Source organism: Babylonia areolata, chromosome 4, assembly GCF_041734735.1.
Source record: "Babylonia areolata isolate BAREFJ2019XMU chromosome 4, ASM4173473v1, whole genome shotgun sequence".
In the NCBI taxonomy this organism is placed as follows: Eukaryota; Metazoa; Mollusca; class Gastropoda; order Neogastropoda; family Buccinidae; genus Babylonia; species Babylonia areolata.
The window spans coordinates 51,044,827-51,072,610 of NC_134879.1; the positions used below are offsets into that span (position 1 = coordinate 51,044,827).

The 27,784-nt window shown below is 38.2% G+C and overlaps 1 protein-coding gene across 2 annotated transcripts; it reads left to right on the forward strand.

The window, feature by feature from the left end:
• LOC143281285 (selenoprotein N-like) lies at positions 1-27,784 on the forward strand. Of its 2 annotated transcripts, XM_076586417.1 has the most exons (9): positions 1-613; positions 1,263-1,388; positions 5,616-5,684; positions 11,317-11,672; positions 12,899-13,050; positions 14,302-14,546; positions 17,001-17,210; positions 20,329-20,498; positions 21,573-27,784. In XM_076586417.1, the coding sequence occupies exons 1-7, from the start codon at positions 212-214 to the stop codon at positions 17,103-17,105; spliced, it is 1,455 nt and encodes a 484-aa protein (XP_076442532.1). In that variant the 5' UTR covers positions 1-211; the 3' UTR covers positions 17,106-17,210; positions 20,329-20,498; positions 21,573-27,784. The 2 variants fall into 2 exon arrangements, with proteins under 2 accessions (XP_076442532.1, XP_076442533.1); XM_076586418.1 differs by lacking the exon at positions 5,616-5,684.

Genomic DNA, 27,784 nt, shown 5'->3' on the forward strand with positions numbered 1-27,784 from the left:
TAACAGCGGAGGCTGACAGGAGGCACGTACACACACTCACGCTCCGGCGCTTTCAAATACAAACAGTGAGGTATTTAAAATGCTCTTTCACCCGGAACTCAACAACCAGTAACAGGTGAAAAAAGAAACGCTTGCGATAATATCGGTAACATGTAGAGTCCTGTCCTGTCCTGTATTAGAAGCGGGTTTGATAGCAAGCGCAGACAAGAAAATGGCAACAAAGCAGACGACAGATTCTGAACACGGTGATAACAAAAACAGAATGGAGACAGAGAACCGTGATACGACGGATGGAGCTGGCCAGAATAAACAACTTGTAAACCAGCGTGAAGGAAGACAAGGCTATTTTGTTATTAAGATACCTTACTGGTTGTGTGGTTGTGGCACATTGATGTCCATTATTGTTGGTGCTCTGGCAGTTTTGGTGGTGGTAGTCACTTGGCCCGCGAAACCAGACATAGGCCAGTGGATGGACGAGGTTCAGGACCGAGCGGGCAAAGGAGGCGTGAACTTGTTCAAAAGTTATGACAGAAATTTTGACGGTTACCTTTCAATATATGAGTTTGAACCACTCATTCCGCACTTGAAGAATTTATCTGAAAATGTTGAAGAGGTAAGTTGGCCACATTTTTTTCTTTCCCTTCTTTAAAACTTTAAACAGTTGCAATTTTCATTTACATAAGGTACAAACACACACACACGACACAATTTTTCCCCCCTTCTTTAAAACTTTAAAGTTAAACAGTTGCAATTTTCATTTTCAGACACACACACACACACACACACACAAACACACACACACACACTGCTTGACCTCTTTTTGCTTGTCAACACTGCTTCTCCACACATACAATTAAAATAAATCAATAGTAATATTAGAAATAACTTTGTGAGATTATTTTTTAAAGTTGATTAAACTAAGATAAAAATGACACAAATGCTTATGGATTTATACATACCCATTCAGTCATGTATATATGTGCAAACAGGACACTGATTGAACCACATATTGATGCGCGCGCACACACACACACACACACACATGTATATATATATATATATATATATGTGGCATGAATTTGTTACATTATGTACAGGCTAGTATAGTCAGTACACACTGCATCAACAATTAAACCACAAAATAGTATGTCATATATTATTAAACTTGAACTGGATGTGAGTGTACGTGTGTGCATATGTGTGTGTATGAGTAATCTTCACAGTGTGTGTGTGTGTGTGTGTGTGTGTGTGTGTGTGTGTAGGTGATGCCAATGGAGACCTTCCTGGAATACAGTCCCAAGGATGGTGAAGAACTGTTGGTAGTCTATGCTAACTTCACTCCTCTGCAGCTGGAAACCATGACCAAGGAAGATATCTTGACAGCTAGTGTAAGTTTTTAAATCATAGTACTCTGAATTAACACTGTTGCCGGGTAAAGTCTGTTAATCCATTTAAACATGGGTGGAATTTATTATATAGATCTCTTAGTCACTGGCATGTGTTTTACTGACTGGTTTAAATTTTAATGGTTTATGCTCTTATATACCATTATATGTATCCCCCAAACTCCACTACCCTTCAGTGTTTTTCACTTGTTTGTGATTGCTTTTTCAGAATTTACAAAATGGTGATTTACCTGCACAAGAATGTTTTCCTCTATTAGGTACTCTAGTCAGTTCACCAGTCAGTGTAAATCATCACTTAACATGTTGACACACAAACACTGATACAGTTAATAATTATGTCATACATCACTTTTCAAATTCAAACACAAGCATGCATGCATGCACAAGCGCACCCCCCCCCCCCCCCCCTTAGTTGTATACACACTAGAGAAGACATAAATTTACACTCAAAAACTGTGATAGTAAGCATGATTTTTTTTTTTTTAATATGCCGCCTGGAAAGGGATAAAACCACCACACCACTATCACCTCTCTTCTTGTCTCTGCTGCTCATTAAACACAGGCAATACCTTACAAATTTATGGTTGAGGTTAACAGTGTCAGAAACTGTGATAGGCCTGAAAAGTATGGAATGGGTGTGCCCATTGATAGCAGTGTGCTCACTGCAAGAAGTATTTTCTAGACACCCATGATTGCTGTAATGCCAACCACCTTCCCCTAAAAACAAAACAAAATATAAAGAACAAGAGAGGCAAGGCCTTCAAGACTCACTTGTGATAAATTAGTCCCCTAGCATTAATTACAGAGTAATTTCCCTTCTTTACTGTCTGCACCAAAACGTTTGCAAAATAAATAAAAATTCCATGCTTAGCAAAATAAGTTCCTGTTTGAACAAAAAATTATAATAATGACTCCGTGTCAGAATAAGAGGTCAAAGTGCCAAGTTTAGAGAATACAAAAAATATAAATATAACAGTAAATGCAGTTTGCATATAATTAGGCTTCTTTTAAAAAAAAATTTTTGTGCCCATCCCAGAGGTGCAATATTGTTTTAAACAAGTTGACTGGAAAGAACTGAATTATTCCTATTTTTATGCCAAATTTGGTGTCAACTGACAAAGTATTTGCAGAGAAAATGTCAATGTTAAAGTTTACCACGGACACACAGACACACTGACACACACACACACACACACACACACACACACACACAGACAACCGAACACCGGGTTAAAACATAGACTCACTTTGTTTACACAAGTGAGTCAAAAACAAAATCAATTAAAAAAAGAAAAAAGACACGTAACAAAAAAACAACAAACAACAAACAAACAAAAACCAAAAAAAAACCAACCAAACAAACAACAAACAAACAAACAACCGCCCCCCAAAAAAACAACAACAACAAACAAACAAACAAAACACACACACACACACACACACACACAAACTACCACATGCACAGACACTGATACAGAGAACCTTCATGCCAGGTTCAGAAAATTATTACAGTTCTTTGATATTATTTAAATAGTAATTTATGGCAGTGCTTAATGATGTAACATTGTATTCATTATTAACTACAAAGCAGATGATACATCTTTTATGTAGCATCCATCAGTCAACAGATAGACAGGTTTGTCAATGTAAAGGATCTGGATACAATAACATGTTGCGTGTTTGAGCTTAAAAAGGCTGAACATTGAAATGATTGAAAAGTAAGATTCTATCATTTTCATAGTCAACAGATAGACAGGTTTGTCAATGTAAAGGATCTGGATACAATAACATGTTGCGTGTTTGAGCTTAAAAAGGCTGAACATTGAAATGATTGAAAAGTAAGATTCTATCATTTTCTAATGACTGTCACAGTGTCAGTGTCATCCTTTCACAATGACAATGTCAGGGTTTAGAAAAGGATTAGAGAATCACAAAATACTTGATTTTTATTTGTAACAGTCGTGAGATGTTCAGTGTATAAGTGTGAAAAAGTAAATTTCTTTCCTCTGAATGGGTTTGATATTTGCTGCATAAGATATTGTTAGCATAATAGATACATGTTGTAATAGATATCTATATATATCATTGTATGTTTTTATGCATATTGAATCTGTAGAACAATTTGTTTAGTTCATTTGTCTGTCTAATCATAGTGAAGTTAGCTGATCTGTTGCTTGCCTTGTCTTATTATGATTTTCTCCCACCCCTCTTTAATTGTTCAACATGCCAGGCAGCCAACTGCTTAGTCTGGAACTCGTGGAAGAACAAAAGATAAGAAAACATGTAACTGGCGTCTTTTTTCTCACAATCAAACCAGCTCTGGCAGGCAGCGTCTAGAACTTGCTTCATCCACTTATGCTGTGGTGTGCATACTGAGCCAGTGGATTGCCAGCACATACCAACATGGGTTTAAAGTCATGTACTTTTTTTCTAGGTCTTTGCAAGTTTTCCATTTGCATGTCAAGTTCTTTTGTGTGTGAAATGTGCTGGCAAATGGACAAAATAATATTGAGTAAATTAGAGAAGTGAGATTTGTCATTGAAAAATTGGGCTTTACACGTTTGTTGCATGTGTGTGTGTGAAACACACACACACACACACACACACACACACACACACACACACACACACACACATATATATATAGATATATATATATATATGATATGACACCAGTGATGGTCTATTTGAGTATTAGTTGTCAAAACTCTAAGATTGAACTGAAATTGTCTTGTGCTTAGGCTTTTGATATCTGATTTGTTGAGATTGTCTTTTTCCACTTTTATTTCATGTTCTGTCTTTCAAGAGTAATATTTTTTCCCCCAGTTCTTTAAGTTACTGTTGATTCACTGAAAAGCATACTTTGTTTTTCACATGGCTGTATTGTGTATCCTGGGTGTTTTTCCACATCAGCTGGGTGTATTGGAGGGGGAAAGAGGTCTTTCTGCTGTCCAGGGTCTTTTTTTCTTGTCTTTGTATTTTTAAGCAAAGGAGCATCATCCTGATATGTTAGAAAATGAATATTGTTTGTTAAAAACAGTTTAAGGAAAGAAACCACTTTTTTCGGTTTATTCACAGGGACAAAATCTACTAGGGTATCACTATTACTCACAGTATTAGTATTGATTATGATTATTGGGTGTGGTTGAACAAGTTGTTGGAAGAAGTGAAGGAAGGAACAGGGTTTGAGACCTAATATGGTCATGCCTGTATTCATTATTTGCTTTTTGATATTGCTTCTTAAATTTACTGTTGAGCTTGTTTCATTGTTTTAAGCACCTAGAGCAGATTTCTGGATAGTGTGCTATATAAGTATCCATTATTATTATTATTATTGTTCTCAACAAGATTAAGATGAGCACCGTTGTAATTTCCATGCTGAAGTGAATTCTTGATAGTAAAGTTGTTGAATGCTAGAAGTAGAATTGAGATAAATATCTAGTTATGGTTTTGGTCATAGAAATTTAACACATGCACGCATGTGTATGCACATGTCCACTCTGACCCCATACACATAACAATACTAAACTGCCACTCAGGTGCCAGTTCTTTTCTGCATAGGGTCTTTAAAAAGAATGAAACTATTAAACTGCCAGTTCCTTTCTGTATGGGGTCTTAAAAAAACAACTGATATTTACTTTATCATTTTTTGAAATTATGAATCTGCAGTTGTGCAAATTTTAATCTGGGGTTAAGAATACTGCATAATCAAGTCAATAATTAGCATTAGGTGTCCCCTGCTCCTGGTCTATCCCCCTCCTCATCACCCTCACCCATTGATTATTAGAATGTTTTGAATTTAGTCTCTTTGTCTTATACCCTTTTCAGTGATCATGAGTGTACTACAGCTTGACTGAACATGTATTCATTGAACTTATCAGTGTACAACCTATCCACTTATGTCTAAAATCTGATTCATGACTATAATGCATGAAGCTGTAATTTGAATGTCACTAGCAATGTTTTCAGCTGTATTTTTGCCATTACTCAACTTACTGCATTCTCATGGAGTACAGTGTTACTGTTCCTATAGGTTTGGTTTTGTTTTTGAACATTTCCTTGCTTTTACTGTTTCAGTTTTAATGAACTTGCTTGTGAGCACAACTGTGTTTATTTGTGGTTGTGAGTGAGCCAGCAGTTAATCACTAATGAGGAATATTGATTTGTTTGCTTTTCACCGCACAGTGACACTGATTGTGCTATGTGCAGTGGAGAGCTTTCTGCCTGAAAGTATTGAGGCTGTTCTTCAGATACACCAGATATACTCTGATGCCTCCTGTGAGTCCATGTCTTGCCATGTATGACTTGATGCTACCCAGGTTTTTCACTGTCTCAGCAAGCTCACACAGCTTACATTACCCTTAAATGCTAGTTTTTTCCCTTCATCTTTGCAAGTTTGCTCACTAATACTTACATCAGACTCACCCTGTTTTAAGTGTCATTTGGCAAAGGTCAAGGTCACAACATAGTCCGTGTTCAAATATGTATGTTCTATTGTGAAAAGATGCCCAGATGCTTGTGTCACTTCTGACATGATTCTAGTGGTGGATTTTGTAGATGTTTCTGGTGAGTCTTAATTGACTTTACTTCTTTTTTCCCCCACTTTTTTATTCTCCCTTGTATACAGATGTATTATAAAGTTTAGCTTCTGGCACACAATTATGTCATTTTCAGAAATACTGCTGACTTTTGTCATGTAATGTGTAAAATTTCCATCTGCACTACAGTACTTTCTGTCAGTGACAGACTTTTCTTTTGTATTTCAAAATGTAATTGATCGATTGATTATTTGTTTTTAATTTGAGCCATGCAGTAACCTTTACTGTTGTCTGTCTCTGAGGTCAGCTTGTGATAGTCTTTTGCTTGCTTGAGGAAATCATCAGTATGTTATTGTTAAGAGTAGACATTTTTTTAATTTGTTTACTTTTTGTATAGATTTTAGGAAGAATAGAACAGAAATTCAAGAAGTCAAACCGAACATGTAAGAATTGTCAAGTTTTGTCAGAAACTGGAACAAATCAGATTATCACTATAAGTTATAAATTCATCTAAGATTTTCAGTTTATACTTAGACATTTTTCTTAAGACAAATTATTGAGAGAGAGAGAGAGAGAGAGAGAGAGAGTGTGTGTATGTGCACATGTTGCATGACATGTAAACATGTGTATGAAAGAAAGAGCGAGACAGCTTGCATGTTCTACCTGTACAGCAAGGTACATCATTATTTTCACTCTCTGCACTGATTCTGATAGTATTGTAATTGATGCTAACAATGCCAACACCTTTTTTTTCTATCATGTGTAACTGCTTATCTGTGTGTGTAACATCATTTCACATTGTCCTGACTGACCAGACTCAGAGGAGGAAGGCAGAGTAGGACCTAGAAGAACAAGGTGGGGAGAGGGGAATACATGCAGGGAAATTGGGAGAGGGTGATGGTGGGTAGTTGACTCAGATTTTCTTCTCTTGTAGAATGCTCATGTAAAAAGTGTTGGCACACTATAACACTCATATCAAATCATTAATTTTAGGATGATATCAGTTATATTTGCTGACTTATTTATTGTTTCATGCACTGTATATATTTTTTCATTCAGATTTTTATGAAGTGCACACTTATTTATCCAAGAAGAATACACCATCCTAAGTGGGACTGCTCCATACTGTCTGATCTGGTTCCAAGATGGGCGCAACAGCCAAGAGGTTAAAGCATTGAACTTTCAGTCAGAGGGTCCCAGGTTCGAATCTCAGACTGGTGGGTAAGGGGTGGAGATTTTTCTGATCTCCCATGTCAAGAGATGTGCAGACCTGCTGTGCATAAACCACCTTGTGTATATGCATGCAGAAGATGCCTTCACCATTCTGTCAATGACACACAATATCTCTGTCAGGGTTGAAGTACCATAGCTCCTGCTGCTTCTCCATTTTTCGAATTCTGTCATATTTGATATTGAGCATTCTACTTTCACTTTATCGCTTGTCTAATGTAAAAATCTGTTTGTTTCAGCAGAGCTAAGAGCTGTATTAGGATATTAAAAAAAAAAGTTTTATAAAGATTATTTGCAGTATTCCTTTTATGTGTGGTGTGTTTTTCTGTAATTGCTAACTTGTATATTCTGTAGTTTGGGTATGTATGCACCTGGAACCAAAAGCCAGGTGCTCGAACTGTTGGTATAGGGAGAGAGTGTATGGTTAGGAAATGAAGCATTGTATGGCATAGACTTGAGTCCTTGAATGAGTCTTATCAGCTTTCATGGAAGAGTGTGTGCATTTCACTTGTGTACATTTGAAGAGTTAAGATGCCAGCTGACATTACCTTCTCTGCTTCAGCATAAATTTTGTTCACATTTTTATGAAAAGGTTAATCTCAAACACAATGTTTACTAAGTTTCTGGGCTGCTCAGATTGCCAGTATTTCAGTGTGCCTTTTTAGTACACAATTTTGCTATGGTTTTTCTTTTCTTTTCTTTTATTATTTCTGTTGCTAGAGCTCTCTGTGCTAACTTAACATGCTTTAAATTGATATGCATTGATATATTTCATATGCAAAGAGAAATCATGTGCTTGTTTACTTTGAGTTTAGTGTTGAGCTACCACTGTACCAGTAATACGTTCTGTTTGAAAACTCCGTGTTGTAGACTTGTCATTATATAACATGTCACATGTTTCTGTTATCTTCAGGGCCATGCTGAAGGATTTGAATCAGTTGCACAGATTCAGTATTTGATTAGTTTGTAGTTTGCCCACAGACTAATGTCTAAATAATGTACAGAATCGGATAATGTTTTGAAGTTTGGTGCCCATGACGTTGATGTCTGGTTTGCAGCATAAAAACTTGGTCATTCGTCTCTGGTATACTAAGCCATATAAATAACTATAGATAAAAAAACAAAAAACTAAAGTTTATAAAAACCTTTTGGGTGGTAGTTGAATCCTCTTTGTTTTTACATGACGTTTCGGACCATAGGCCCGTTGTCAAGTGAAGAGAAGAGGACAGCGTGAATAGGAAAGCCTATGTGAGGAAAGGGTGATGACATCTCACTACTTTCTGTAGGCTTTTATAGGCTTTCCTATTCACACTGTCCTCTTCTCTTCACTTGACAACGGGCCTATGGTCCGAAACGTCGTGTAAAAACAAAGAGGATTCAACTACCACCCAAAAGGTTTTTATAAACTTTAGTTTTTTGTCTTTGAAGAATCCTGCAGTCATTTTTGTCTTCTTCCCTAACTATAGATAGGAGCAAGTCAAAGTATAAAAAAAAAAAAAGAAAAAAAAAGAAAAGGGGGCGAAGGTTTCATAAATCAGATACAATAAAACTAGGGGAAAAAAAAGCTGATTATGGGAAGATGTGTGTGTTGGCGCACATGGGGGTGTTCATGAGCATCAGTCTCACACACATGCACAAGCACAACACACACGGAGGAGTCATTCAAATTATGAATTTATTATGAAGCACTAATGGTAAAGCAAACAGTATGCTTTCATTAGATGTAGAATAGTGTAATCTGATATTGTGTCCACACTCGGGTAACTCAGAAGAGCCTTGAGTGAAGGGCAATGTCAACAAAGTACTTACCTGTACTTCCTGTACTGTTCGGCCCACTATTACTTACTGCTTAATATCGTGGTGGATACAGTGAAATATATTTCTCTTTCTGTGGTTGATTTATTTGTAAATCTTTGTTACTTACTTTGTTGTCTTAATGATAAAAAAGTGTTGATTGCTTGTAATCAGCTGTAAAAAGTTGATACTATTTGGGGTTCAGTGTGTTTGCATTAGCTTATTGTTAATGATGTCTGTTTTTTTGTGTGTGTTTGCTTTCTTCTGTATGTTCTGAGTTTGATTAGATCGAGAAGAAACAGAAATGTTATTCATACCATGGTTTGAGAAAAATAGGGATCTTATTAAATGATAATCACAGACAGTTTAACATCACAGAGGCATATTTGCCATAGGTAATTCAGTCAGGATATATGAATTTAGGTTAATGGTAACTTTTGATACTTTGCCTGTGAGCTAATAGTTTGTCATGGAAAACTGCTACTTTGACAGATCATGGTAATATAATGTAATTGAGTTCTTAACTTTTCTGTTGGTAATCGCCCAAAATAAAAACTTTTTGGAGGAGGATGAGGAGCCATAAAGAGATAGTTTTGAGAACACATGGAGGATCAAATACAGATGAGTTTATAAAGAACAGATATAGGACTGTGTTTTGAAATATCATTTACGTTGATATGTAAGAGTACTTTAATTGAATCTCTTAAGTCTGGAAACAACAACCCTACACCATTAAACCCTGCCTTCTTTTGACTTGGGGACTTAAATAATCCTCAAACAATGCAGCACATGTTTGAGCACACATGCCCCTTCCACCCCCCTCCCAATGGATACACAAAAACACCCATGAATGTATTATGCATATGGCAATGAAATACACACACATATATATATCTACACACCCAGAAACATATGCAGATTACTTCCTAAGAAGTAATTTTTTTACCCTTTCAGTTAATAAAATCTTTCCAGTTGTCTATTCGCTTATATGAATATATGCTTACTATACATATAATCATGAAAGATCTAGAGTTCAGATGATTTGGTGTTCTAAACCTTCATAAACATGTGCAAATGACCGTTATTGTTTGTGAAGTAAACAGTTATATGTTCTAAATCTTTCCAGTGAGATGTAAATTGAACCATGTCAAGAAACTGATTTGAATGAAAAAAGAAATCACCTACGAATTGCATGAACAGAGCACATTTAAAAAAAAAAAAAAAAAAAAAAAAAAAATTACTACATATAGTCCAATTTATAATTGAAGAATTTCATGATGAAATCAGATGGATGTCAAGAAAATGGACCATGAAATGCATCTGCATTGCAAGCCAGAGAATCTTGAGTGTGTGGAACCAAATCATACACTTGCCAGAATTTTCTTTCTCTCCACTAGACCTTGAGGAGGCAGGTGGCAGAATGGTTAAGATGTTTCTCTGCCACTGTCTGTGTCTGTGATGGGTTCGATTCCTTCCTGGTCTTTCTCCCAGGTTTGACTGGTAAGTCAAACCGAGTGTCTAGTCAATCAGATGAGATGATAAACTGAGTGCCTGTGTGCACCACACACTTGGTGCACTGAAAAAGAACCGATGGCAAAGAAAGGGTTGTCCTCTGACAAGATTCTGTAGAAAAAAATCCACTCTGACAGATGCACAAATATATGCATGCACTGAAGGCTTGTGTAAGTGCATTGGGTTATGCTGCTGGTCAGGCGTTTGCCAAGTAAATGTGATGTAGCGTATATGGATGTGTCTGAACGCAGTGACACCTTCTTGAGAAACTGAAACTGAAACAAGCCCTTGTGTTGTTGTCTGGATGTTAGTCATTCAAATTACATGATAAACTGAGGTCACGAGTATAGATGCATGTAGCACACATAAAAGAACCCGCAGCAATAAGAGAGTTGCCCAATGCAAAATTTTGTAGTAAAATCCACTCTTACACTGTTGTTGTTGTTGTGTGCATGTGTTTGTGTGTGAGAGAGAGTTTGCGAGACTGAAGCCTGTCCGAATGACACAAGAAACAAATGATGAGTGCCCAGTGGCAGTTCTGTCTGCTCTGCTCAGGTAGGCAGCCAATTTTGCAAATGACTCTGTGTATGTAAAGCACTTAGAGCTCAGTCTCTGACTGAGGACAGGCACAATATAAGTATCCATATCAGACAGTCAATCAATCAGTCCGTCAAATTTATATTAGCCATGCATGTTTAATTTTGCTGTCTTTAATGACCAGTACAACAGGTGCACATGTCATGTTAATGATGTTTGTTTTTTTACCTCAGATTGTCGCATGATGTTTTGGCATGCTGCATTTTGTCTAGTGTTTGTTGATTCTTTTGCCCACACAGGTAAATGGAAAGGACACCTTGTACGGACTCAGGAACTGGGCCAATCCCATTCGGAAGTACACAGCATTTGGCGTGACCGAATTCCAGTCCCTTCTGCCTGAAAACATGGAGGACATACCGCTGGGCAAGCCCTATCACGTTCTCCCATACAGTAAGAGCGCTAACAACCAGGTGACGGGGGGCATTCATACCAGCAGCCGTTACTACCCCCAAGTTCCCAAGGGCAAGGAGGGGGTGCTTTATCGTCTGTTGGGCATGATGCACCACCACCCCTTCCTTGACATGCGCTTCCCTCCCAGGGGAACCGTGGCCTGTGTGCAAGCCTTTAACGACAGATACGTGCATGTTGTCTTCCGGTAAGGGGAAGTGTTTTCTCTCAGCAGCTGTTTTGGGGTTGGATGATCTGTGTTGTTCGTTTCCCCCTCCACTTTCTTCTCTTGTGTGTGTCTCTTCTTGTTTCCTTGTCCCCTGCCATATCTCCTTTCCTTATTTGGGAGGAAACAGTGAGTGAAGAGTATTGGGAGCATAAGAAATGAAGAATTTATTGCATGTCATCAAAAAGTTTGCTTTTAACTCTTTCACCGCCAACTCTCTGTATGAAAAACACTCCCCAGCGCCAGATATTTTAGAAACTATGCTCTCAGTCACAGGCTTCGGTTTGTGTCAAAACAACACAAAGGACTTGTAGACTTCCAACTGCTTTAGGGGGCAAAGGTTAGTCATTGATCTATTGGCGGGAACTGGCTGCAGTTGTTGAGCTTTGTTACAATGTAAAAAATGGTCTTATCAACAGATGCCTCAATGCCGACAGAAGTTGCCTATGGCAGTGCACTGTCTAGTCAACTGAAGTCGCTTTTGGTGTTGAAAGAGTTTAGGAGAACAGGTAATTTCTCTTGAAATTTGGGTTGCTTTTCATTAGCATTTTCTTCAAAACAGTCTCCTTTTAGTGTTTCCCTAGTCCTGTGCCTTTGTTGTGTGTTTGCATGTGTTTGTGTGGTGGTCTGTATGTGTGTGTGCTTGCATGAATGTGTATGAATGCATGTATTTCGTCTTCTGTATCTTTTCTCTTGTGAATTTGTCTTAAAGTGTGGTTGTATTTTTTTATTTAAAAAAAAAAAAAAAAATTCTGTTTGGTGTGTTTGATGTGGCTTTCTCATCAGAAATTTGATCACAAATTTCTCTTTGTGAAAGTAGAGTTGTTTTAGCTTAGAGTGTATGTCACCATTGTTTGATGCCATGCTTTTTTGCCATTGTCTACACATACTTGTCACATGTGAAAGGGGATTAGATAAAATCCCAAATGCTAACATGAACAGGAACAAACCAGTGCAAATTGATATATGGCTTTATCACTTAATGTCTTGTTTGGTCATAGGATTTTGCAATGTTCAGTTGCTTTGTAAAGGATTTTGCAATATCTAATAGTTTTGTAAAGGATTTTGCAGTATTTAGTAGTGTTTGTTTCAGTGTGATATAAAGCTTGGTTTTGAAAAACAACTCATGTTCCTGCAAAATGAAGCTGTCACTCCAGGTACCATTCAGCCAACTCTGGAAATGGAAGATTCTTCTTGTGATGTTGCAGCATGCATGCAGAGTTTCAGCTGAACGAGCCACCGCTGCATCCATTTTGGTTCACGCCAGCACAGTTTGTTGGGGATCTGGTGATGACTCGGGATGGTTCCCATGTCCAGTACTTCCACATGAGGGTGCCGAATGAGAGGAGGCTGAATGTTGGTGGGTTGTTATCTGTTTGTTGTTTTTTTCTTGTGTGTGTTGTGTTGTATTGTGTGTGTGTGTGTGTGTGTGTGTGTGAGAGAGACAGACAGACAGACAGAGAGAGATTGCTAGGGTTGACACTTCCACGAGTGACGAGTGGAATGATGGCCTAGAGGTAACGCGTCCGCCTAGGAAGTGAGAGAATCAGAGCGCGCTGGTTCAAGTCAGGGCTCAGCTGCCGATATTTTCTCCCCCCCCACTATACCTTGAGTGGTGGTCTGGACGCTAGTCATTCGGATGAGACAATAAACCAAAGTCCAGTGTGCAGCATGCACTTAGCGCACGTAAAAGAACCCATGGCAGCAAAAGGGTTGTTCCTGGCAAAATTCTGTACAAAAATCCACTTTGTTAGGAAAAACAAATAAAACTGCATGCAGGAAAAAATACAAAAAAAATGGGTGGCGCTGTAGTATAGCGATGTGCTCTCCCTGGGGAGAGCAGCCTGAATTTCACACAGAGAAATCTGTTGTGATTAAAAAAAACAAAAACAAAAAAAACAAATACAAATATTCTTACATCCTGCTTACAGAGCTCAGTAACTTGCTGTTTGATACACATAACTGTTCTTATTTCTGAGAATATCAACCAGCATTTCAGTCCCAAAACTGTGCATCTAGACCATGTTTCTGGTCATTGATGGCATCAAAATTTTTCAGTTTTTCCTGTATGGACTCCGAAGTTGTCATGGCTGAAGCATTCTTAAATATAAATATATTGAGAAATGTGCTGATGGAATGGAAAGATTAGAGAACATAACTTACCATAAGCACAAAGAATTGACTTGGACTCCACTGTTGTATTAAAACAACCACAACAACAATAATAAAACCCATCAAAACCCTAATGTGACTTCATGGTTCTTGATTTTTACAGTTTGGACATCTTGTTCATTTCATTATTGGTTCTTTGATTTGCTGTTGCATAACCAAAATGCAAAATGTGTTCTTTTTTCCTTATTCAGCATTGGCAAACCATATATTATCTGACAGTTGTAGTTTTGACATCTTGAGTATTTCCCACTTGGGACCTAATTGTCATCAATGTTATGAACAGCTGAACAACTGGATGTGTGATGTTCAGTTTTGAACTAAAGATGAAATGAATACCTTCATTTTGTTTTTCTATTTTTAGTCTACCTCCTCTCTCTGTGATATTTTGGACTCTGTTATGTACGTACATGAATTATAATTTGTTTTGTACATTGCACAGACATGGAGTGGATGACGGGGATGGACGAGGGGGAGGAGGGTATGGAGGTGGACATTGGTTACATGCCCCTGATGGAGTGGACAGTGAAGGAGCCCTCTTACGTCCCTGTGTCCCTGGAAGAGACCCAGTCCGCAGAGCCCAAGTCACCTGTTGTGCAGACCCCTGACCAGATAGAGTGGAGCTCTGAGGTCTCCAGAGAGGACGTCTTGCGTCTTGTGGAGATAGAGTTTTATCCTTTTAAAACGGTCAGTGCTTTTGAAACAGTCTGGGATTCATGTGATAATGCACACACGCACAGTCACACACAAATAAGCAAGTGCACATACACACATGCGTGCACACACATGCACATATTTATGACAAAAAAGACTCACTTCTCTGTTGTGATGTACGTGTACACACATACACTTGCCAGAGAAAGTATTTTCATTTTGAAATTATTGAAAAGCATATCAAGCAATTTTAGCACATACGATTGGTTGGCATGCTTTGACACCACTGTGAAAGGCATGGGTTGGGGTATTTCTGCATTGTACATATTTCCAGTGGATCTCAAAGCATGGGGGTGGGGGTATTTCTGTTTTGTACATATTTCCAGTGGATCTCAAAGCATGGGTTGGGGTATTTCTGCATTGTACATATTTCAGTGTTGGCATTTTGGTGATAAAAAGTATTCTTTAGAATAGTGTTTGTTTTAACATTTGTTTTGGAAATAAGACGAGCAATTCAGTTAAGTGGCCAGCAGATTGTTTAGATCTTGTATTACAAATCTGAGTGACTGTGATTGAGTCACTTAGTCTCAGGAGGTAGATAGCAGAACAGTTGACTCTTAGTTGACAGTACAGTGTCCTTGAGGGTCTGGGTTCAAATCCAGTCTCAAACTTTCACCCACGTTTGACTGGAAAATCAAATTGAGCATCTTAGTCATTTTGATGAGACGATAAACTGAGGATCTGTATGCAGCACGTTTGGCACATTGAAAAAGAACCTGTGGCAACAAGAGTGTTGTCCTTTGGCAAAATAATACATAAGAAATCCACTCAAACAGGTACAGTAATACATGTTTTAATTACACATACTTAACCGTGACCCAACTAGTGCAGACTCCGGCAGGGGTCTGACATTCCTGCCTGTGCAAACTACTATCCGCCTCTGCGGAGAAAACGAAACTACGGCCGATAACCTCCCAGAAGTAGGTAACCTCCTCTTTGTCCCGCTAGCTAGCGCCCTCTTTTTCCGGCAGCCATTATGACTCCTGTTCCTGTGCTCTCCGTACGGCTAAGTTTTTTCGTATTTTCTGTCTGTCGATTCTCTGGCGTTTTTGTTTTTTGTCAAATTTTGTCTCGAACCAGGTCACATAATTATATGGTTCGATTGGGATAAGCTTATCGGGCTAAAATTATGGCGCGATCGAAATCGATTTGCGGACACTCTGGGCCCTCTATTTCTGGCCCTCTTAACAACGCCAACCTGACGCCTTCCCCACTTCCTTCGCTTCCTCCGGTCGACTCCAACATGTGTATGCATTCAGTGCCTGACTAAGCATGTTGGGTTATGCTGCTGCTCAGGCATCAGCCTAGCAGATGTAGTGTAGCATACATTGATTGAACAGTGACTCGTACTTGAGAAACTGAAACTCAGTAAGTATGAAGACAAGTGTGTTGCTTAAATGGTCCCCTGGTTTTGGCCAGCAAATTGTTCAGTATTAATTCTCTCCGGATGATTGGCCCTGATTGAGGCCCTACTGTCTTAATAACATTTGAAATTTTGGACAGGCTCCAAATTTGCATAATGATGTTATAAGCTAAGAATATCTTAACTGATCTTTCCATCTCCACTGCAACCAATAAATGCAGAGTATGTTGCTGTGCTTGCAAGTAGAGAGTAATTTTTGAGACGACTGGTTCACGTGAACAGTGTGTGTCAGCAATAGCGTCTGACTCAGTTTCTTCCCAGTCACAAAGTAGACAACAGTTGCAGATGAAGCAGCCTGATTGGGGCTTTATAACTTTTAAAGTCAAATTGTTTTCAAACTCATTGTGCTCTCCTGGATTAATTTTTCATTCATCAGTGTGTACAAATTTCGAACAAAAATTATGGATACTTTCATCATGTCTCTGGAAGATATCATAAGAAGGAAGGAAGTTTTATATTTTGTCCCTAACTAAATGTGTTACCGATCAGTTTGTAGAATTTCAGTGCATAACTTCTAACATTTGTTTTTTGGTTATTTATTTATTTATTTATTTATTTATTTTTAAAAATTTTAACTAACCCCTGTGGGGAAAATCAGGGGAGCAGACTGGCAGTACGAAGTGAGTTGACAAAACTGAGTTACTGGTGTCAAGGTGAAAAGAACAGGGAGCAAACCGGCAGTACTGAGTGAGTTGATGAAACTGAGTCGCTGGCATCAAGGTGAAAGGAACGGAGCAAACAGGCAGTATGAAGTGAGTTGACAAAACTGAGGTACTGGCGTCAAGGTGAAAGGAACAGGGACCAAATCGGCTGTATGAAGCGAGTTGACAGAACTGATTTATGGTGGAATCAAGGTGAAAGGAATGGAGCAAACTGGCAGTACTGAGTGAGTTGACTGAACTGGGTCACCGGCATCAAGGTGAAAGGAACAGAGAGCAAACAGGCAGTATGAAGTGAGTTGACACAACTAGTCACGGGCATCAAGATGAAAGGAACTGTTACAGGTGTCGTACCACAACCTGACGCGGGCGGTGCAGCTGTCGCGGGAGGAGAACAAGCCCCTGCACGCCATCTTCCTGTGGGGGGCGCTGGACGACCAGAGTTGCTGAGGGTCAGCGCGGACCCTCCGCGAGACATCGCTGGAGGGTCCGCAGGTCGTCCACCTTCTGTCTCAGCGCTTCGTCAACACCTGGTGCTTGGTGGCTGACTTGGAGGTGAGCTGGTTGGGGACGCTGGGTTTGATGTTCTGTGAAATTGTGTTCTTTTTTGGTGCAGTTTCTCAGAGTATGTGTGTTGGAGAGGTGGTTGTGGTATGCTTTGGTAATTGTTTGTGTGGGGTGGGGGGTCTTCCTTCTCTTGAGTGAACAGATGCTCTGTGTGTGTGTGTTTCTGTTTGTGGTGCAGATGGTGTTGCTTTAGTCTGTCATTATGTATAATTGCATTTTAAAGCATTTAATGCTTGTCTTTGTGAAGGAGAGTCTGTGTGTGTGTGGAGGGTCTGGAGGGTTGGGGTGGGGTCCAGAGCATGGTCTTCAAGCCTCTTTGAAGGAAATGGAAAAAGTCCATAAGTCATTAGATGTGCTGAATATTATTATTGCAAAGTCTATGTATTGAGAAATAAAACACAGAATTACAATCCGTATCACACAAGACATGCACTGACTTAAAAGATTACATGATTATGCTGATAACATGAAGTTATGTATAAACACACATCACCAGTGATTACAGACACAAAATCTACAGTAGTCTCTCAGGGTTTATCTGCCAGCCATCACTTTTTTCAAATGTAGTGTGGCATATATGGACTAGTCTGCCCACTCAAACTGCATTTTTACACAATCTGTCCACAGTACCAAAAGCAAATGAAATTTATCCTGATATCATTCTCTTTTTTTCAAACTTTTTAGAATAGTTGCAAAAATGTGACATGTACATAATGACTGTTGATGTGAATGGAAAAAAAGTTTTTAACCAGTTAGAGACAGTTGCTGTCTACACTTGCCAGGGAATTTTGAGGATTCAGGGGTAATAAGTCTTTTTAAAAAGTAGAAAAACTATGATGGTAGGTACAGAAAGAAAGCAAACTTTTATGAAGGAAAAGGAATGTAGATTCTGAATCTGGACTTTTCCCTCAGTTAGTTTGACTGTAGATAACTGTTAATACATTTGAAACTGAAGATTTTTTTGTGCAACAAAAAAATCTATTTTCACATTCACAGAATGGCATCCATAAAGAAAACAATTAAAATACAGCTGGAAATAGCATGCCTATTGTCAGATTATACCTGTAGAGGAAATTAAAACAGGCTGTAAGGTTATGGAAATAAATCACAACTTGTGTAGATATGTAACTTTGTAAGTGAATAATTGTCCCTACAATCACAAACGTTAGTACAGTCAACATAAAAAGTCAATCATGTTCTCGGAAACTGAGCAGGCAAGCCTTTGGACAGCTAAGATCTTTCCCTGGTTAGAGGGTGAAGTTCTTTGATGACACTAACTCCCTTCAGGTTGCACGTAGGCCAATTAAACTATCTGCTGTATATCCAGCTTGCCTCCTCTTCAAAAAAGTCGACCGTCTGATTCAGTGACAAAAAGCATTAAAACTAAAAGTATGTGTTTCATGACCAGTGCACATTCAACCCTGTTTTTCATGAAAATCATGGAACATTGGTGGTTGTCTGTTTCTGACAGTGTGCATTGAAATAACAGTACACTGACGTCCATCTGCCATACCTACTTCCACACCCTCTGACTGGTTTTAGACCTGTTGTACATCACTCCTGTCACTCCCCTTCTGCTTTTCCAATGCTCTCTGCATGCACTCTGTCAGTCATAGTCACCTGCTCAAAAACGCTGTCTGATTGGATAGACGGACTGAATTTGCATCAAATGGGCTGTCACTTTCATCACTGTTGTTGTCATTCACCTTCATGTTCAAGTGAATCATCAGACAAGAGAGATCCTTCTCCATCATTGTAGCTATCTATAATCATAAGCACATCTTGCAAAACGGTGTAAATCCGCTGACTGGGACCACTTTCTTTACTTGACAAAGTTTTCAACACCTTTTTTTGCTTATGATGCAACCACCTTTCCATGCACATTCCAAGTGGTCCAGGGAGTAAATTATTATCAAGAAGAAAAGGGTTTTCTGCCTGACATATGCTCATTTGAATAATATTTAATAATCCAGAAACATTAAACTTATGTTCAGAGTCTGTTTATGTTCAATGAACCAAACTCCAATGAAGGGAAAATCAGTACATATGCAGGATGTCAGTGGACTTTTTATATGCACAATGGCAACACTTTTTGCAGGGCGTCAGCTGACACCTTACAGGCACTCAGTTGGTTAAAGGGTACAAAGGTGATAGCAGTGTGAGAGCTCGGAAATACATAAATGCGCTTTTCCATTTTATGAAAACAAATCAACCAATCTAAAACATAATGCATCTGTCATTTGGGTGTGACTGCTGCCTGTATGGGTGAATTTAAAGTACCGTAAAAGTAGAACTGAATGCTGATCTGAAGGCTTTAAATTGTGCGGATTTGATTTATAAAACGTGAACAGTTAGCACACTATCCTTAAGCTCATCCAAAAATTCATGGACAGAAATCATGATTTTGGTGAGTTGAATGGCAGCTAAGAATAGACGAGAATGTGACACTCCCGGGATTGTTAAAATCCTCAAATAAGCTGCATCATTGTATAAGCTGCAGAGGTTGAAGCTGGAGTAAAAAGTTGTGGCTTATAGACCAAACTTTACGGTAATAGGTATTGTACATTCTGTGGCTGGTTTTTGTAAGCTTCGCTCCTATTGTGCACTTTTGTCTAAGCCATATGCACTTTTTTGTGTGAATGTTCAGCATAGTGGATCTCCGACCATAAGGATTTTACAGTGTTCAGTTGATATTAAAATTGACATTGATGAAGGATTTTGCAACAAATTTTACTGGACTTGGTTGGATGAAGGTACCAATGGACTGCATGATTGGCGATTGGCCAGTCTCAAACAAAAAGTGAATGTTGGCAGTTAAGTCTTGAGCATGTGGTGTGAGACACCATTGACTACACATACAGTGGAAAGGCTGCTGTTATCAATGGTGAATTGTACAATTTTATGTTTCATATTGTTGATATTAATTCTTAGATCAGTTTATTTTATTTCTTTTTCATTAAGCCAAGATTTCAACACATAAAAGAAATAAGTAGGGTGAAATAGGATTGCCTTGGCGATGCCTTCTCTTTACTGAAAACCAAGATGATACTATTCTGTTTACAACTACTGCAGAGTTAATATTTATGTATATATATTTTTGTTTCAGGCGCTGAAGAAGGATGAGAGTGACCCCAGTATGAGTGAGTTTGCCACAAAGATACATGCAGAGTACGAGTTCCCTGTGATGATGATGGTCATTGCTCCAAACGGGACAATCGTGCACAAAGTAAATGCCAATGATTTCCTGGACATGGAAACTACTGTATTTCAGTCTGGGTAAGACCTTTTGCTTTAAGCTTCTCTTTGTCTCATATAACATGGATCAGATTAATTAATCATTGTTAAAACTGAATGCAGCTGGATGTCTTTATTTTTTATTTCTGTTACCATTTTTTAGTGTATTGAGCAACTTACCGGTGCACTGGTTAGCACCAGAGACTGGCGATTCAGAAGTTACGGGTTTGATTCCTGTGGTAGTTGAACTGTCATTTGTAAGCTTGTTTAGTCCCATCTGACTCTGATACATATGCTATGGGGCTATGGGTTCAGATATTTAGACAGCAGAGTATCATCCATGAACAATAATTTTATGTCTTGATTTTTTAAAATTTCCTGATCAACATCTTGTGGCGTATGATAGGTCGGGCCTGCCTTGCATCCTAGCTGCAGGAAATATTAAGAAAAGAAGCAGACTAACAGGCATAGTGCTTCAGTACAGTACAGAGCCATATCAACACAGTACTTCACAGTACTTCACACATTTAGTGATCTTATCCAACAATACTGTACCCCAAAACAGGAGAGACCACAGGGCCTGTGTGTCTCATAACTTCCCTCCTCCACTTTTCACCCTACCTTCACTGCCCCAGTCTCCCTTCCAAAAGCTGTTGGCAGTAGTTACCAACAGTGTTAGTTCCACTTAAAGTTGTGAAAGATATTGGGCATGGAAAGAGGACCTGATGCATCAGATATTGAAATGAGTGTAATGGCAAACTAACAAGATTTCTTCTTCTCCATTTGTGGGCTGCAAATACCATGTTCACTGATGTACACGAGTGGGCTTTTATGTGCATGACTGTTTTTACCCCCACTGTGTCAGCAGTCACAATCCCATTTTCAGGTGGCTAGCAAGAGATGAAACTGATGGAAGTGTTAATTTTTCTTTCTTACCCCTGTTTACAGATACTACTTTATAACATGTAACACCTCAGACTGAAAAAAAAAAATTGTTCAATTTTGAGAAAAAGAACTATAGACATGGTTGTTGATAACATTGTAGTAATTATTTTTAGTTATGACTGGCAAGCCCAGGACTATGGTTCACCCCACAATTGCTGTCTGTTGTTCCAGGCTGCAGGACCCTTCCAGTTACCAGTATGAACAGTTCTTGAAGGAAGGTCTGGCCAGACTGGAAGGACTGTCTCCGGCATAAACAAGACAGTTTCTCACACACACACACTCTCACACACGCACACCACAAGACAAACACACACTTATTTCCTCACATTTGTAGGTACACATACATGTAGACATACTCAAAAGTTCATGCATACACTCACACAAATGCTCACACACACACACACACACACACAAACACACGCTCACACTTTCGATGCACAGAACTGGTTGAAGCGTATTACTTTAAAAAAAAAAAAAAAAAAAAAAAAAAAAAATCAGCTGAAAACTGCTCATTCCAAATTACATGGTACATGACTGGAAAGATGATGGAATTCAGTTTTCTCTGAAAGGTGAAGAAATGATCTGATTTTACACTGCTGAAAATGGAGTGGTGTGTATTGTTGACAGGTTTATTGTATTTTGATGCATTTTTGCTGGCGTTTGGTTTTATTCATTTAGCTTGTGAATCATTTCAGGAACAGAACATTTTAAGTTTGGGTTTTCTTCTACTGCACGACAATTTTTGTCGAGAATCCTCCTTGTGGTTGTGTGTTGTTGGTCTCTTTTTTTTTAGTATCTTTTTTGAAGAGGTGTAGTTGTCAGTTGGTGATCAAAGTTCCATGGGTTTTATGACGGTGTTGACACCAATGTTATAGTTTTGGTAGATAGTTTAAAGTGCCTTGTTTTTTTGTTTTTTTTCATCAATGAGATAAGTAGCAGTATGCACGAGTTCTTTTATTTTGTTTTGTTTTTTTAGATCAGAGATTGTGAATGAATGTAGATAGATGTCCCCTTGTGGCATATGTCACACACTAAAAAAAAGTTTCTTTTTTGGTTTATTCGAAACAAGCTTCATAGAAAGCCAAACAACTTAAATGTGATAATTGGAGATTGAAGTATATGGGATTGATTGATCAAATGGGAAACAGGGTATGGTAAGACTGAAGACGGAATTTTTTTTCTGAAGAACCCCACCCCCCACCCCTGCCTCTCACCCAGGAAAAAAAAGAAGAAAAAAAGAAAGAAAAAGAATTCTCTTGTACAAGAGATTGAGAAATTGGGGTGCACCCACACCTGCCTCTCACTCAGAAAAAAAAGAAAGAAAAAGAATTCTCTTGTACAAGAGATTTAGAAATTGGGGTGCACCCACACCTGCCTCTCACTCAGAAAAAAAAGAAAGAAAAAGAATTCTCTTGTACAAAAGATTTAGAAATTGGGGTGCAGCAGAAATAGGAGAGAGAGAGAGAGTGAATTCATGTCTGTGTGACGGTTAGTGTCACAACATGTCCCGAAGCATCTTGCCATGACATGTCATGCAGGGTCACTGACCTATGACGGCAGTGTCAACAAGCGGTGTGTGCCGTGTGACACTGCCTGATGATTGTCAGTGGCAGTTTGCATTGCTGTCATGCCATGATGGTTAGCATGTTGTGAACACTTTTTGTGTATGTGTGTGTGTTGTCATGTGCATAGTTCTTGACCTGAAAGTGAGCTCGTTTCAAAACTTATCTAGAAACGTTTCATATGCAATATTATTATTATATGCTATGACAAATTGATATATATATATATATAGTTTTCTTCAAAGGTTGTATTTTATTTCCACTGTGGTGTAATTCAGTAATTATCTTTTGACATTACTTTCAAGTGTAATTACAGATGTTTTTTGATGTAGCGGTAATGGCAATACCTTATCTGTTCTGTCTTGTTTATTGTTCACCAATATGATTGAAGCAGTGTATAAAAATTCACAAGCTGTCTTTGGTGCTGGTTTTTATTTTCCTTTTAACCATATCAGTGCTTTTTCTGTGTCTCTTTCATCATGATGTTTTCCAGGCTTGATGTAATATATAACCAGTCCCCTACAGCTGTTCTGAATTCATTGTATATTGTGATCATTTACTGGTTATAAGAAAAAGGACCATTTTTACTGGTTGGCAGTCAGTACTCGTATATTTTTTTGTTGTTGTTGTTGTATTTTTGTATTTCTTTTTATTACAACAGATTTATCTGTGTGAAATTCGTGCTGCTCTCCCCAGGGAGAGCGCGTCGCTATACTACAGCGCCACCCATTTTTTTGTATTTTTCCTGCGTGCAGTTTTATTTGTTTTTCCTGTTGACTGGATTTTTCTACAGAATTTTGCCAGGAACAACCGTTTTGTTGCCTTGGGTTCATTTACGTGCGCTAAGTGCGTGCTGCACACGGGACCTCGGTTTATCGTCTCATCCGAATGACTAGCGTCCAGACCACCACTCAAGGTCTAGTGGAGGGGGAGAAAATATCGGCGGCTGAGCCGTGATTCGAACCAGCGCTCTCAGATTCTCTCGCTTCCTAGGCGGACGCGTTACCTCTAGGCCATCACTCCACTCCACTCCATAAGATGAAGCCTCGACCAGACTGTTTGTGGCTTTACTGGTGAGGAAATTAATGTGCATTTTTCAGAAAGGTTAGACCCATCCATTAACTCTTTCACCACGATTGGTGACTTTAGTCGACAAGACAGTTCATTGCCATTGGTGACTTTAACTAACATTGAGGGGTCATGTTTAGGGATGGTTTTTCTTATTGTAACAAAGCTTGACAGCAACAGCCAGGAAATCTTACCTTCCCACCTTGACTGAGTTTGAAGTGAACATGTCCACTGTGATGTTCTGACTTGAACCGATTCCTGTGACCGAGAGCATTGAGTCTAAAATATTTGGTGCTGGGGATTGTTTTTGACATATAAACTTTGCCGTGAAAGAGTTAATCAAAATGAAAGCAAAGAAGGTAAGTTGCTTTTTGGAATTTACCGAATCATTTAAATATTGAGAATACCCAGATTTATTTGTGCCATCTTTGTGCTTGGGAAAGTCCGGCACTTTTTTTTATGCTTTATGAATACATCGGAAGAGGGCCAAGTTCTTGATGACCCCATGCTTGAGTACTTAGCATACTTTTATTATCTGCAGTCAACTGTACTGTTTTCTTGAAAAGCAAGTCAACAGAGTACAGGAATTATTTCTTCCTTGACAGTTGTGTTAAAATGTTGACAGTTATAGGGTCTTGAGTGTAGCATGTGTTTGCCTTGAAACAGCTACATAATGTGTGTGGTGTAATCAGATGTGTTTTTCCTAGCCACCCTAAAGAACTAAAGGCAGTTGTAGTCATTGTTGTATCGAGTCTGGCCATTTCTTGACCCCATCATACAGGCAAAAAAGAATCCAGTGTTACACAATGAAATGATTTTGATCAAAGAATAAGAAAATCTGTAGATTAAACAGAAGGAAAAGATTAAGGCTATGGATTTACATTATTTATGGTTTCCTCCATCTGACCACAGTTCACAGCGAAAAAGAAACAGCAAACCATCTGACAAGTGTATACTGCAAAGGATTTGACTTTGTGCTAAGAGAGGTAGATTGAAATATAATCCTGTGTATATTTGTGAATAAGAAATGCATTTCTCGTAACGAAATCAGAACACTGATGCATGTACAGGGACTGCATGTATCAGTGAATACTTGTGTGCTCCACAATGAACTGTAAAAAATATGTATCATCAAATGTAATGTATGTGATAATTGCTCAGAACTCGGGTGTTTTCATGACCTGAAATATCATATCAAAAGCGTTTTGTTGTTTACCTGTATCATTTCTGTTTTCTCTCGTCTTTTTCTTGGGATTCATAGAACAACTGATGTAAACATGGTTTACCCATTTGACACAGTAGAGTTTATACTTTTAAACAAATATGACAAAAAAGTTGCAGTATGTGTTCATCTGCACCTTAGCCAAAACTGGGATGTAATTGTAAGTTACACAAATGTTTAATTTGTTTCGGAATCTTTGATGTCTTCCCATTGAAATTTTGAAAACAATCCATTGATGCTCTGTGGTCTCTTTCAAAGATAATTGGAGGAGTATACTGTTAATTTTTGTCAAATGTTTTGTATGTTTTGTGAACAGTTTGTTAGTTTGAAAAAAAATTAAGTTGCTTGTGTAAAGAATTTTTAAGTATGTTCATGTACACACAGTCACACACACATTTATATATTATAAAGCTCAGATGTATCAATATAGTAGCCATATTCAATTTAATCAGACAAATGAGAAACAATTTACGTTAGAGTATCTGTTGTGTGCAATTGTCATTTGTCTTTGTCAAAGAGAAACCCATGGTTTCTGCTTTTTCTGACATTGGAGGGTTTTATGGTTTTATTTTCTTTTAATTATGTTTTGTGAGGAATTTGCTGTTGCAGAAAATGTATGCTGCTTGTGTTGGGCTTTTTAAAAACTATGGTTATCAAATGTACAAATTTCATGAAGCTTATATTTATCAATATAGTAGCCATATTCATTTTAATCAGATCAAATTAGAAAATGTATGTCAAATTATCTTCTTACATGTGTTGTAATTGTCACTTCTGTTTTGTTGTAAGAGAAAGAAATAAGTTACAACTATTGTTTATTGTAAAAGTACCATTTTTATATCGAGCATACTCCAAGAAAGGAGGCCTAGACACTCTTCTGTCAAACTGGAAACAAAAGAAAAGTGTAAAAGTAGTTCAGACTAATATGAAGTTGCATAACTCTCTTCCACATGAAACTGTTACAGTTTCTTACATACAATGTTGCCCTGAAATAGCAAAATTTGAGAACAAAGAACGGTGAGTCCAAGGGTTCAGTAAAGGGTGTGTCAGCTGTTGCTAACCTGACAGGTGCTGCAGCTATACTATGGAGCTGACCACTGATCTGTTTGTGTTGGTTGTGTGTGGACATACCCAGTCGTTGCTTACATTTGGACTGCACAATGTTTCTCAGATTTTGTAATTTCGAGTGACGTTGTTCTGTAAGCAGCTGTTCGTTCTGGTTGCCGGGCTGATATGAATATCCTCAGTTTGTTTAGTTCTTGGATAATTGAATTAGATGTCTGCCCAAAATGCTCTGATTTAATTTATTCGTCCAACATTCTTGTGGAAATGTGTTTAAAATTTTTTGTTGTTGTGAAGTCTGTGTCTGAATTGCTGGACAAAAACAGCACTGAGATTATTTCATTGTGTTGGAGTGTGGAAATCATTCCTGGCATTGTGCTCCTTATTCTCTTTCAGGAATGTAGAAACAAACTGTGTTGCTTCTCCTGCCACCAAAATGTCTGTTCTTTATCCAGACTCTATTGATTAATAGATTTTTAACAATTCAGATTACTGCATTGATCTTTCTATCAGTAACAGTGCAATCTTCAGTTTTGCTATCTGTGATACCCGTTTTTCACTTTCGTCCAGTTCATTTTAATGCATGTTCATAGATTGCTGTTTGAAAGGCTGCAAGTGTTCAGATAAGTGTGAAGACCCACAATATTGTGAAATTTTAAAGGAGAAATCCAATTGTAATGCTGCTGTTATCATAGCTTTAGAGATTAATATGAGAAAAAGTCTCTGCACCCCATGCACCAGCCAGCCATTTCAGAAAGAACTCTTTGCAATGCAGATCAAGATGTTGCTTAAAAGTAAAAACTGAAAGAAGTAAGAAAGCCTGTCTCCCTCCCCTTTTTGTCTTGTGACCATATTATACAGAAGTCCTTGGAGGAAGAACAGAGAGGAAGATTATACTGAATATACCTGGCTGGTGTGAAGATGTGCAGTGGTTGTTGAGAGATTGTTCTCGTTTATGACTGGCAGTCTGCATATGTTTTGTTAGGATAGTGATTCAGAATTAAGCAAGATTGAATAGTGGACATAATTTCATTTACTCCAGTGCACTGAGCAGCACTACAGATCACAGAACTGCTGCCCACTTTTTTGTTATACATGATCAAGATTTGTTATCAGTAGACCAAAGTTATGCGTTTGATTGTTTCTATAATGTGATGCCTGAGCATTTTCATATTTTTTGTTTCTCCTGCAAGTATTAATTTTGCACTTTTTATGTTATCAATCTGTAGATGTTGAAAAAAGGGCTTCGTATGACTTAAAATTACATTTGTTTGTCAAAAGTTTTTCAGAATAAACATGTAGGAAACAAAGGCTTGTGCTGAGTCAGTAATGCAAGCGCTGCTCAGACAGCCGATGGAGGGGGGGCTGTTACCTAGATGGACTAACTGCGATGTCACTGGAAAGAACGTATGTTCACCTTTGTAGTGAATTAAATTTTTTTTAAATAAAAGTTGGTTGTAAATGTTGAA

Coding starts and splice junctions, on each gene's coding strand:
- LOC143281285 (XM_076586417.1), top strand. CDS start 212: ATGGCAACAAAGCAGACGACAGATTCTGAACACGGTGATAACAAAAAC. Junction 1,389..5,615: donor AAGATATCTTGACAGCTAGT/GTAAGTTTTTAA, acceptor TGCTATGTGCAG/TGGAGAGCTTTCTGCCTGAA. Junction 13,051..14,301: donor TGAGAGGAGGCTGAATGTTG/GTGGGTTGTTAT, acceptor TACATTGCACAG/ACATGGAGTGGATGACGGGG.